General features: G+C 38.8%; 1 protein-coding gene across 1 annotated transcript in view; it reads right to left on the reverse strand.

Annotated features, from left to right (window-relative positions):
* Positions 1–1,904: 1,904 nt before the first annotated feature.
* morc3a (MORC family CW-type zinc finger 3a) overlaps positions 1,905–14,000 on the reverse strand; it is a 33,962-nt gene continuing 21,866 nt past the window's right edge. The window contains exons 15-19 of the mRNA XM_036572280.1: positions 12,125–12,200; positions 11,066–11,132; positions 9,657–10,911; positions 7,116–7,390; positions 1,905–3,547 (exon numbers count right to left, since the gene is read on the reverse strand). Of these exons, the coding sequence (XP_036428173.1) occupies positions 3,394–3,547; positions 7,116–7,390; positions 9,657–10,911; positions 11,066–11,132; positions 12,125–12,200 (1,827 nt within the window). The 3' untranslated portion in view covers positions 1,905–3,393. The remainder of the gene's footprint in view (positions 3,548–7,115; positions 7,391–9,656; positions 10,912–11,065; positions 11,133–12,124; positions 12,201–14,000) is intronic.

Consider the following 14,000-nt stretch of genomic DNA (forward strand, 5'->3'; position numbering starts at 1 on the left):
CGGGTCTTAGAAGTGGGCGTTCACCTGCACTTTCTAAAGGTCAACTGATTTGGAGTGAGAGGTCTTCTGACCACGTAGTCACGCCCATTTGGTGAGCATGCAACATTAGAAAAGAAACAACCATGAACATGGAGGAGTGCGTCGTACTGAGTGTAGAATTACCAGAAAGGATTGTGCTGGCATGCCCAACATTATGATTAATGTTTGTCATATTTATTAATGTAACACACGCTCAGTGTCCTGTGTTGACCTGTGTAAAATACTTTGGAACTATTTTAGGTTCAACTGTTCAGCTGTTGAACGAAGCTGTAACATCTTTCGTGGTTTGGAACTGGTAGCGTTAACTAGATTAGCTGTGTCCACTAAAGGGTTAACTAGACAAGCTTTGCAGCTGTTTAAATCAGTGTTTGTTAACTCTTGTTCTGGAGACCTGCAGTTTAGAATCTGAAGGCAATCATTTGGCCACTGAACAGGAAAAAAAATCCTAGAACCGCCAGTGCTGCAGCTCCACATGGTTTTAACTGTTCTTTACCTTAAAACACATGATCCAGCACATCAACTGATTACTGAGCTGTTCAAGAGCTGGTCAGGTGTGTTGGTCAGGAAATCACTGAATCTGCATTGCTGTGTGTCTGGGGAAATAATGTAGTTAGCACTTGCTAAACACAGTAATGAGTGGAAAAAAATCACTGATTGCTGCTAGCTATGAGTCGCTGATGCCAACAGACTGATCTTTTGTAATCACTACAAAGGGAATAAACGTCACATGTCATGGTTGGCCATTACATTCTGGGGTTTATAAAGGCTCTTATGTCAGTCTTTTCTTGTTTCTACTCACAATGTGCCTCTGCGTCAGTCACTGAAACCGGCTTCCTGTTTCAGCACGCCAGTTTATAGAATGCCGCTGCTCCAAGTCACTGTTTTCACATTAATACAGTGAACTAACTTTAGACATTGAAGCAGTTTAGGTTCATTACCAGTATGGTTCTCCTAATTAACCCTAGAGGACACTGTTAGGCTTAACCTTGATAGCATCCGAAAACTCGAAAAGGTGGTACAGCTTCATTCATTCATAAACAACTGAGTATATGTTTGTCAGTGCCCAAATGAACAGTTATATCATTTTAGACAGGTCAACACAGGACCCATAAACATGTGCTACATTAATAATTTAAACACAATATGACACACATTGCTCATAACGTCAGATATGCCAGTACAGCGCCACTTTGCCGACGGGGTGGGTCATGCTGAGTAGTTATGTGTTCAGAAGACCTGTCACTCCAAATCAGTTTACGAATAGAGTGGAGGTAAACACCCTCTTCTAAGACCTGCTTCCTGTTAAAAAGTGCCAAAAGTAAAATTTCAGAAGCAAAAATATATCAGCAAAATCTGCAAATAGAAGCAAAGCAAAAATTGGCAAATTAAGTGGTAAATATATATCAGAATGAGAGAAAATTAGTAATCATTTTGAAAAAATAAGTTTGCTTTAACTCATTATTTGTATTTGCAACATATTCTGGACATTCTGATAATCAATATTTTGCTTGTGTATTTTAGTATTTTATTTGAAACGTTTGGCACAATATTAACCCCATAAACCGTTGCATTATTCACTGACACATTTTTTGGCAAGCCTTGAACTATCCTTGCTGATAAAGGACTAGGCCTTCTATGGATGTTCCTTTAATACCCAAGCATGATTGCATCACCTGTTTAAGGTGTTTCTTTTAACACAATGTTCCTAGTCTTAAATTGCCCCTGTCCCAACATGTTGATAAGGTGAAACATTAAATATCAATGCCTTTGTACTGTTTTGGGAGGAACTGACTTAACCGACAAATAAGCCCACTAAAAAATATACTGGCAATTTTAAAGCAGATTGATGACAAGCTTATTAAGCAGAACATTTGAATATTTATTGCAGGGAGCAGTTAGAAAAATGACACAAGCTTGCACTTTAACAATAAAAAAGAATGATCAATTACAATAAACAGCATTTTGTGCAATGATGTTTTCTCACAAATTAAAACATTAATTTAACTAAACAAGAATACTTTCCCCAAATTATATGCACAACAAGAACATACCAAACATGAAAAAAGTATTATACTGTATTAAAATATATTTTTAAGAAGTCTCTGTAAGGATAATATTTATATTACTTAAAAAAAATTTCAACAGCAAAAGCTACAACGATGAAGTTCAATTCATGCAGTACTTTCATGTAGTCAATTTACACAATGTTGTCTTAAAGCTTAATAATGAATAGAACCCCTTTTTATTACCATTGATATGATCTTTCCACACTAATGAATATAAAAATGGAAGACTCAGTTTTAGCGTAGAACATATTTACAGACGGTAAATCAGTACACCACACTGTATAGTCTTAACACTGTAGAAAATGTACAAACTGTACACAGAACACATTCAGTGCAGTAAAGATGCACTCTAAATCAGCGCCTGCCACACATGACTCAACTCATCAGGTACAAGGTCAAACCCATTAGCTAAATCATATATGTTAGAGCACTGAAAACACAAAAATAGGAGTACAGTTGATCCCCAGAATCCTTTAAAATCAAAGACATTTCTGACAATGTCAGATTACAATGATTCAAACTATAATACCAAAAAATAACAACAGCATAAATTTGCATATCAAAACTATTAATGCATATGCACAATTATACACTGTTAATATGTTCCCTAATACAAGAATCCTAAAACTCTGCATTTTAGCATTACTCCACTCTGTTTCAGTCTGCTCAACGCAGTGAGCAGTATCATCCTTTACCAATGCATAAACTTGACTGGAAAAAAAGAATGACAACAAAAATACTGCTGTGGAAGCTTAAAACCTGTATGCCAAAAACAACAGTAAGCAGTAGAGGCCGAACTAAATGTAGCAAACCATCACAAAAAGTTTTAGGATTGTTGTATAGGTACATAAACATACATTCAGTAGTCATTTTTAAACATTCTGGAAAGGGAAAAAAAACAATAAAGCAGGGTAAATGTACTTGAAATAAAGTCAGGTCCCATCTACATATACCTTCCCATAGGGGCATAACACAAGGCTGGATTTGTGGCATGATTATTTTGGGTTCAACTTGAGACAGTGCCGAGTTGAGCTGAACAACATTATCTTAAATTAAACCTTCTAGCTCAGTTGTGTGTTTAAGTGTCAAATTGGCACTAGTTTTCTAAGCTGCAAAAAGCTGACCTGCATGCAAACCAATGAGGTATCTTGTCAAGTATGACAGACATTCAATCACAAGGTAAGAACTTGGCATAATAAGAACCTGTGTTTGCACTTGAATCTCTCAGCATTAACAAACCAAGCCAAGAATGTGCTTTAGGAGATCTGCTTTGCTGGAAATGCGTGTTCTATGAAATGGCTGCCTTGGGGCAGGAGATTTCGTCTATAACTTGACCAAGAATCTCATCAATGACCTCGCAATCGTAGTTCACCTGCTCAAGGTCCAGAGCAGGAACGAAGGTGACCAGAAGACGACCGACCCTTTGTCTGAGTTCCCTTAACCTAAGGGTGAAAAGGAAAAAAGAGTCAGTCTATATCCATTATTCCACTACATATTGAAGTTAATGTACTTAAAAATAAAGTCAGGTCCCATCTATATGTACAGTGCTTGTGTGTTTTGCATCATCACAATACTTTTAATATTAGACAAAGATAAGTCAATGCTGTTCAGCCGGTGGCGCAGTGGGTAGCGCTGTCGCCTCACAGCAAGAAGGGCCTGGGTTCGATTCCCGGCTGGGTGACCAGGGTCGTTTCTGTGTGGAGTTTGCCTGTTCTCCCCGTGTCTGCGTGGGTTTCCTCCGGGTACTCTGGTTTCCTCCCACAGTCCAAAAACATGCAGTCAGGCTAACTGGATGTGCTAAATTGCCCCTAGGTGTGAATGTGTATGTCTGCCCTGCGATGGACTGGCGACCTGTCCAGGGTGTATCCTGCCTTCCGCCCAATGACAGCTGGGATAAGCTCCAGAAGGATGAGTGGTTTAGATGATGGATGGATGGATGTTCAGCCCTACCTGGCCCTATGTGAACAGGTAACTGCCCACTTAACTACTAAATCAACCAGTTAACCAAATTCAATTGACTTTAGGGTTCAATTTCACTAGCCACACCCAGGCATGATTACTGGCTAGACCTGTTGAATCTAAACATCACTTAAATAGAACCTGTCTGCCACTGTGAAGCAGGCTAGAAGTTCTAACAAAGCAGCACATGATGCCACATTCTTAAGAGATTCAATTACAAATGCGAAACAAAGTTAACTGAAATCTATCAGTGAGGAAAGCCATTGTTAAGGCTCTGGGACTCCAGCGAACCACAGTGAGAGCCATTATCCACAAATGGAGCAAACTTGGAACAGTGGTGAATCTTCCCAGGTGTGGTCACCCTACCAAAATTTAACCAAGAGCACATTGACGACTCATCCAGGAGGTCACAAAATAAATCTGAAAAACTACAGGCCTTACTTGCCTCAGTTAAGGTCAGTGTACATGATTCCACAATAAGCAAGACATTGACGAGTCAAACGTGGAACTTTTTGGCAGACACTGGTCCCATTACATCTGGTACAAAGCTAACACCACATTTCACCATAAGAACATCATACCAACATTCAAACATGGTGGTAGTGCGATGGTCAGTGGCTACTTTGCTTCTGCAGGACCTGGACGACTTGTCATAATTGATGGAACTGATTAATTCTGCTCTCTAGCAGAAAATCCTGAAGGAGAAAGTCTGCCCATCAGTTTGTGACCTAAAGATCAAGTGCAGTTGGGTTATGCAGCAGAATAATGATCTGAAGCACACAAGCAAGTCCACCTCTGAATGGCTCAAAAGAAACAAAATTAAGGTTTTGGAGTGGCTGAGTCAAAGTCTGACTTGAATCCCAATGAGATGCTGTGGCAAGACCTTAAATGGGCAGTTCATGCTCAAAACCCTCCAATGTAGTCAAATTAAAACAATTCTGCAAAGAAGAGTGGGCTAAAATTCCTCCACAGCAACGTTAAAGACTCCTCACAAGTTATCACAAACATTTGATTGCAGTTGTTACTGCCAAAGGTAGCACAACCAGTTATTAGGTTTATGAGGGTAATTACTTTTTCACATGGATGATACAGGTTTTGAATAAATGTTTATCTGAACAACATTACTCTTGATTCAGTACAATATTAAGTTAAATTAAGATAATATTGGAAAATATACATTGGTACATGTGCACCATTTGCCATTGCGGTCAGGTACATGTGCACCATTTACTTAGGGAAGTGATGGCACTAGGATGCACTGTTGAAAAGCCAGTGGATGGAATAAGATGCTCTGGGCAATTTTCTGCTGAGAAATCTGGGAATTCATGTGAGCATCAATTTGGCACGTGCCACCAACCTAAACATTATTGCAGACCAGGTACAACCCTTCATGGCAATGGTATTTCCCGATGGCAGCGGCCCTTTCATGAGGATAAGGCACTCTTGCCACATTTCACACATTGTGTTGGAATGGTTTGAGGAACATGACGAAGAGTTCAAAGCATTTCCCTGGCCTTCAAATGCCCCAGATTTCAACAGGGCTCAATGTTAACTTATTTCCCAATTGCCCAGTCGGGCAAGCGACCTGAAAGATCAGTCTTGAACCAAATTTCTACTGTTCCGAACAAATCATTGTATTTTAAAGTGTTATTTAAATATAAATCACTACATATAAGCTAATATATTTAGTTAAGACAATGTATTCTTGAAATAAGAGCACATCCTCACAATATACTTTCACTTATTTTCTTTTTGCAGTAAATAAGCAAAGGTTTCTTAACAGCAGTACTGTGCTACAGCTCCTCTGCAGCCACACGTGTTTATTATTGGGTCTCCATCCTTTAAGAACCTCACTATCACTCCTTTAAGGTCTCTTGTGCTGGCATCAGTAGTGGCATCAGCCAGAGCGCTAATAAAAGCTGAATGACTGGAGCTCTTCCAGATGAGATTCCCATAAAACATTGTATATCACCATGGTAAACCTAATGAGTGACACAATGCTTTTAACAAAACTGCTCAAATTCCTACCTCTGAATTGTGTTTCTATTTTATTATCAATACATAACATAAATCATTGCATGCATAAATTAGTGAATATTACCTTACCCTCTGCAAGCCATGTCAGTGCAATACTGGCTATCAAGTTCCAGTCCACTTTTAATTTGAAGGTCTATCTCATGTGGATAGTCAGGAAAAAGTTTCTCTTTTGACCGTGTGATGTATTGTTGTGACTAACCTGGATTCTGCTTTACTGTTCATCCACTGTATGCACGTCAAGCGGCCCAGGTGCGCTAGCAGCTTTTTTTTTGCTGCTATACATGCATGCGACCGTTTTCTAAAAGTTGTGTACTACCGATAAAAAAGAACCACTTTTATCTGCCTGTTAGGATATTTCCAACAAAGTTTACAGAACATCTCAGAAAAGAGGAGTCAAAATCGATGAAGTTTTCCATGCGGGAATGAAACTGTGGACTTGCTTCCCTTCATATTCACGCTACGCCAACATTTTCCAGCACCCCTCGCTCTGATGTTTTTCGTCAAGAAATAATACAATCAGCTTGTTTTGACTGTATATGCAAAATGGATAAGACCATTTTTTGCATGCCGAGGGGTTATGTATTTTTTGTGCTGCTGTCCCGATGTCATGTTTTACCTGCTCAGGTAATTGTTATTGTTGAACCCTGCTCAATACGATCAAGAATCTGTGGGATGTGCAGGAACAAGAAGTCTGATCCACAGCAGCTCACGCAACTTACAGGACTTAAAGGATCTGATGTCTAATGTTTCGGTGCCAGACACCACAGGGCACCTTGAGAGGTCTTGTAGAGTCTATGTCTAGTTGAACTAGAGCTGTTTTACCAGCATGCAGATGACCAACAGCATATTAGGCAGATGGTCATGATGTTTTGGCTTATCAGTGTGTGTACGTATATATATATTTATTAAACTGCCATGTGAATTATACAAGCAATATCATCATATGGAAATATCACACAGATTGCCATGGCACTTGAACTCTCTGTAACAGATCACAAAGATTACAAGTATTACCTGCATGTCAGTGTGTCCGTGTCTTCTTGGCCCGGCTCTCTCTTTGGTCTTTCCTGTGTCTCATTTTGATTGGTCCCACATGTTGAGACCCTTCTTGGGTTGGAGGATCCTGCTGAGCCTGCTTCACTCTCCTCTGGTGGTGGATTAGGGAATTCTGTCTGTGCCCCTCGCTCTTCCACGCTTACCTCTGCCTCTTCACTTTCTTTTTTTATGTCCTTCCTTAGGTTTTCACAGCAAGTCAACAACGTGTTCTTCTCGTCCTCTAGCCTGTCCAGCTGTGTAAGAGTGAACAAAGAAGGAAGGACAAGATTAGATTTGCAGTACTAGTATATTTGTATACTTGTAAGCTGTATTTTCAAGATGGCAAATTAACAGTAACAGGAAAGAAGTTCTTGTAAATTAATTCAACATACACTGATGTAACAAGATTTTATTCTGGTTTTATTTTGGACCATTTTTAGCGGTCTATTCTTCATGAAATACTCACACAATGTAAACACCAGATCGTGTTTTCAAAACAAAAATAAGTTACTATGATCCAAATTACTATAATGGATATAATCCAGTGGAATTAAGGCCGGGGCCCTATCTTGGTTGAGCAATTGTAAAAGCGGACTGTAACATGATTGCCCTCAGATTGCTCATACCGAAAGGACACAAGGATATATCTGAAAGTCACTTAAAAGTTTCACTTATATAAGCTCAGGAGTATCTATGCACTCTAGGTTCAAAAGCACTGGGTGAAGTAGGATATAAATAAAAAGGTGTGGCTTTTTTCAATTAAGCATATTACAAAGGAATGCACTGGGTGTAGATATGGTCCTTCAGGTGTTTTTTCACAATTACTTAGTCCCAGGGAACATAGTGCAAAATGTTTGTATGGCACTAAAATTGAGTGTTTATACTAAAAACCCAGCGGTTTGAATGAAAAAAGATAGAAATAAAACACGTCTTAAAAACTGCTTATCAGATCTTTCTGAGGACTGTCTGGGTGTGGTCCTACTTTTCTGATAAGCATGCGTTATTGACAGAGAAATTGCTAGGTTAGCTTTTGTTTGGCATCAATAGTGTTTCAGTTAGTCTTTCGGTAAGTTTCTCTGACTCAAACTCAGAGAGGTGTCCTTTGTAAATGTATATTGTGTGCCCACCAGAACAAGATTAATCAACATACAAAGAAAACACAGGCCCCGTTCCACTAATTCTTTAACACGCCTTCACCCCCTTTGACCCACCACTCGGAAGTCCACGCTTGCATTCACTCGATCTCTCGGCCCTTCATCTAACTGCCATCACTAGTGTAGTAAACAGTGTAAACTGTTGGGTTTCAAAGGTTAATTTAAAAAGACTGCTGAGCAAACAGCACAGAGCAAGTTACTTGTTTTCAGTTCCCATGCACATGAAGCTTAGCACTAGGTATTCAGTGCTGCATTTTCGTTTCTGTTTATCCTCAGTGTTTTCAGTCTGAGATACGGTGCCAGCTTCACTTGTAGATGGCCCAGCTTCAGGATCTTTCCTTCTGAAAGAACCTTTTAACCCTAATCCACGATGGATTTCCATCCGAAAAGCGAAACATTTTACATTGACTTGCACAGCATAAACATAAGTAGCTAGCATTTTGCCTGATATACATCTCATGTTTTATTTTTACAAAAACTAACAATATTTGTCACATTTAAAATTATGGTTAAGTGTCTGTTAAATGTCTATATTGTAACATTGTAATGTACACATCATCTGAGGGCAAACTGGCTATGTTTTCATTTAATAAAAACAATGGATGTGTTGTTTGGTTTAAATTCAGTTGACTTTAGGTGGTTGTTCTGTTTACGTTTTAGAGAAGAAAAAGAAGAAGAATACTCTCATCTTCATTTGCTTCCAAAAGTTACAATGCAAAATTGGACTAAGACTATAACAATAACAATGAAATAATTAATAATGTTTTGAAGATATATTATTTAATATTATATTTTACAAAATGTATTATAAAACACAATATTATGCACATATATAATGAATCATCATGAATTTACAATGAACTACAAACAAATTTCAGTTTCTTTTTTTTAATGTTTTTAAAATGTTTATATACTAATACAATTTTAATCTGGTCTCGGCCTTGTCTCTGATTTAATGTGTCCTGGTCTTGGTCTTGACATACACTTGACTACTAAAAGTCTTGAATTTGACTTGGCCATGTTCAAAACTGTGCCTTATTCCACAATGCACCACGATAAGTAGTGTACAATATATGACCTACCCTAGGGAATATGGGATACCCATAATTCACTGCATTTTTTGGAATGAATATTCACGCACAACAAAACCAAATTTGGGTGTGCAAGGTGCACAAGTTGCAAAAAACCAAAATGCACATTACAAGGTCACAAATATTTTAGCTTTATATAATTTCAATTTTAGTCTTATTTAGATAATTTATTTTTAGATTTTTTTTGTTTTGTTCTCTTTCTAATAACATGCATGGCTGGGGACTTAACCTTAAAAACAAGGTTTTAGGCTTGCTACGTGACATCATTCACTCACCTTCTTCTTTAGCTCTTCTCGTTCTTTGTTTCTGTCATCCAGTTCCCTCAGTAGAAGGTCCATCTGACAAGCCAGCTCATCGTCCACATTGTCAAACATGCCCGATCTTGCTACACCTTCTTTGCTTTGCGCTCTGTTCTCCACTCCACTCTGGGCTTCTGCCTTCTTGGCCACTTCCGCCTGGGCCTCATACTCTGCTCTCTCCCTCTTCAGTTGGTCCAGTTCGCGTTGCAGCTGCATCGTCTCCTCCTTGGCCTGCAGATAAAGTGCCTTGTAGTCCTGCTCCTCTTCTGCTACGGACGTTTGCGTGCCCTGCTGGCACTGCTCCTTCTTCAGCGTTTTCTCGGTGATCTCCAGCAGACTGCTCTGGAGCTCTTCCACCTGGGAGGTAAGGAGCTGCGCACGCGTCCGGCTCTCATCCCGTTCCCGGGAGGCAACTTCAAGGAGCTCCAGCAGTTTGTCCTGCTGCTGCTGGGCTTCCAGCACTGAGAGATGATCTCTGTCTAAGGGGATCAGATATGGGTCCTTAAGTGTCGCTGACTTCTCCCCTGCCTCCACTTCTGGCTCTGTGCTTAATTCCCCACCATCTGGCTCACCCTCTGACTTCACCAGCATCTGCTCAGTTGTAACACACTTACTTTCGCTTTTGTTACTTTCACTTGTTACACTCTTTGATTGGGCACTTAATGATACCTGCATAGACTCTATTTCCTCTGGTTCTTGATTGTTTATTCTCTCCAAAGTTGAGAGCCCTTGTTCTATTTCTGACACCTTTTCATCTCTCTCTCCTCTCTTACTCTTCTCTGATTCTTTCTTTCCTCTGGAATCCTCTACTTCCTCTTTCACTGCTCGTATTTGCTCAGTCTGGGTTGTGATATTAACATGTTTGGTATGAGTGGAAGAAGTAGTCGCTGTAGGATTCTCCATGGCCACTGAAGTTTCCATGGCAATGCTGTCATTATGCTCCATGTGTGTTTGCATGTCCAAACTCGACCTGCGCTCTGACTTCACCTTAGAGAGGTCAAACGTTGACGGATTAGGCCTAGGTGTGCTGCAGCTCTCAAGGATGACAATGTCATCATTTTCATCATTCTTTGGTACTTCTTTACCCTCATCATTTATGGTCGGTGATGAACAGGCCTGTGGTGAGGCTGTCCTCGTTGAAGGGCTGTCTGGTGTGTTGCTGCATAGACCGTTCCTCATTCTTGGCTTTTTCACTACATTCTCCCTGCAAGGGCCCAAGCCTCTCTTAATCCTTAGAGAAGAATAAATCAAGAAGCATCTCAAACATAGTACAGCTTATTAACAGAAGAGCTCACAGCAGCTTATCACTGTGAAAGAGCTAAAGACAGTGTAAGTTCAAATAGAAAGGATGTGTAAATTTGAGTTAGACAAATCGAGTGGTCTACCTTGTTGGAGTAGTTGAGAGAGAAATTACATTAGAGATGATAGGCATGTTATCAGAAGGTCTGGAGCCTGCAGAGTTAATATAAAACATGGGACTCTGTCAACACTGGTAATGCTTATAACAATACACACACACACACAAATGTCTGCATGGGTATGAAATTGGGAAATGATTTTTAAGTACTGAGGATATCCACAATATACTCAAAAAAGCATACTGTAACATATTGTGATGTATTTTAACACATTAATGATAAATATAAGTATTTATTATCAGCATATTTTGTGGAATTGCTGATTGTCCTTGGCAGAGAACAGCATAATTCAATCTTTGAGATGTAAACAAAGTCATTCAGAGTGGTTTGATAAGAAATGCTTCCTTCTAATGTTCCCTCCCTTCTATATCTTTACAGTTTTGTAATTTTCTTCACATGGACATTGTGACCCCTTGTTCCTATCATCAACACTGTGATGTCAATGTTAATTTTATGTACTATCCAAAAACACCAGTGAACCTTTAGACTATATACATTTAGTGCGGACCATGGAAATATTGCGTTAAAGCTAAAAAAAGAAATTTATTTGGGTAATGTTTTGCCTTACAAAACCCTGTGTGAGCCTCTCTGTCATGAATGGATTTTAAACATGATGTTTTAGCACATCAGGCAAAGTACATTTTCTGTGAGGGAACTCTTAGAGGCATTAAATTCTTCAGACGTCTGGTTTCTATCACCACCACTGTGAACAATTCTGCTTTGGAAAGTTTCTTTAGAATAGAGAAAGATCTGCTGTGACTTTTCCACAAATTCAACACATCCCTCTCATCTTCAGTGGTTTTATTCATGGGCTTGTTCCCCAACTCTTACAAAATCAGAGCTATTCAGAATGCAGCTAACATTACCAGAGAGAGAAAGAGCGAGAGAAAATGCTTGAGACTGCATGAAATCTACTACGCAAGCCCAATGTTGCATGTGAAAAATCAAATCTGATATTTTGTCAGGCTCCATCAGGCAGCAGACCTTTAACACTGACACATACACACAGACAAAACAGGAACTCACCTGCACGTGTGGAAGGACTGGCATTACGTGAGGAGCTGGGAGTGGCCTGTGCAGGTGATTTGGGTGAAGAAGGGGCCTGATGAGAAGAGAGATGAGAGAACTCGACTTTTTGGCTATACAAGCAGTTCCCAAGATGTGGTGCAGATCTTTTGTTTTTATTGGGGATATATATATGATTATTTGTCGATATGGAAAGCGTTAATTAATACTATGTGTCCAATACTGAAATTCTGGCCAATAATTAAAATTATCATTTTGCATCCTATTTTTTTCCCTTGTGCACACACTGAAGCATGTGTAGTAGAATGTGTAGTCACCAGTGTTGGGAATTTTCCTTCTTCTACAAAATGTGTGTCAGGCTCCAGTCCTCATGGGACAAAACACTGCAGACTTCAGCACACTGCCTCATTAAACACACCTGATTCAGCTCTTTAGCCAATTAGCAAAGCATTCATGAACTAAATTCAGAGCAGTAGATGAGGGCAAATATTAATTTCTATAGCTTCTTGGCCTAGAAGATCCCCAGTTTGACATGCCTGTTCTAAACCTCACAGTGGCCTGCTAGCAGTTTCCATGTAACAGCAGCCGACAGCAATAAAGTGTAATCTACTGATGTGAATTCTAACAGAAAACCTAATTTTAAACTATATTTTGGTTGATTAGATATTTAGTATTTTAGTAGTATTTCTGTAGTATTTTTATTTGCAACAAATAGTGTTAGATAGTTATACATCCCTTTTTATGACCCTTAGTGCTTCAAAAAGGCAGAGACATACAGCATTCAAGAGTGTTTCGATATATATTAATTACAATATATTATATCTTAAACGGAAACAGATGAGTGACAATATTTCTGTTGACCTAGACAGCAACTGTGCTGATGATATCAAGGTACGTTTAATGTGTGAATATTTACATATTTTTACTTTATTAGTGCATTTGCTTGTTTTTTGTAGTTTCATTGTCTAAGCTCTTAATAACAACTATTTGAGATGATCTCAGTTATTTAAGACTACAATAACTGTTCACAGTTGTTAGATTCCTGCAACAAGCAAAATGTGAATTGGTGCACTGGGTTGGGGCAAATAAATTTAAATATAAGAAAATAGTAAATGCATTCATTGAGACATCACAGGGCTTATGAATACAAAAAACTTCTAACTTGTTGCTCTAATATGTTTAGAGGGCAACGTTGGTGTATTTGTTAGCTATGTAGCTAATTCTACCATTTTTAGCATGTATTCTAGCAGAATGAGTGTTTTTTTGCTTGTATTTTCACTCTTGTATAACTTTGCTTGACTACACATGGTTCTGCAGTGTGAGTATTTGGGTGTACACATGCTAGTACAGTGTAACTGTAAGACAGTACAAGGAAAATTAGCTACAAATCAAACACAGCAACATGGCTAATCAGCCAATTTGGCCACCTCATGCTTATACTGTAAAAGCTGCATTCAACAAACAATGGGCTATTCCCTTTTGTCTAAACTCCTTGGAAGTGGCCTGGAAGTAATCTAGTTTGACCCCTGAGGCTGAAATGTTATTTTATCTTTTTAGCCACCATGGTAACTTTAGTTAGGACTGAATTTACAACAATACATATACAATGTATAACTTTAGGACAACTCAACTGGTGTCCTAACTTCTACAAACGCCATTTCTGGAAAAACTGGGACATTTTATTAAATGCAATAAAAACAAGAACATGTGATTTGTTAATTTTCTTAAACCTTAACTTAACTGACAGAAATACAAAGAATGACTTTCAATGTTTCGGTTGACCGACTTCATTGTATTTTGTAAATATGAACACAATTTGAATTTGATGTCCGCAAAACAATCAAAAAAAGTTGAAAAAAAAAGTGTGAAAAGTTCA

Source organism: Colossoma macropomum, unplaced genomic scaffold (assembly GCF_904425465.1).
Source record: "Colossoma macropomum unplaced genomic scaffold, Colossoma_macropomum, whole genome shotgun sequence".
NCBI lineage: Eukaryota > Metazoa > Chordata > Actinopteri > Characiformes > Serrasalmidae > Colossoma > Colossoma macropomum.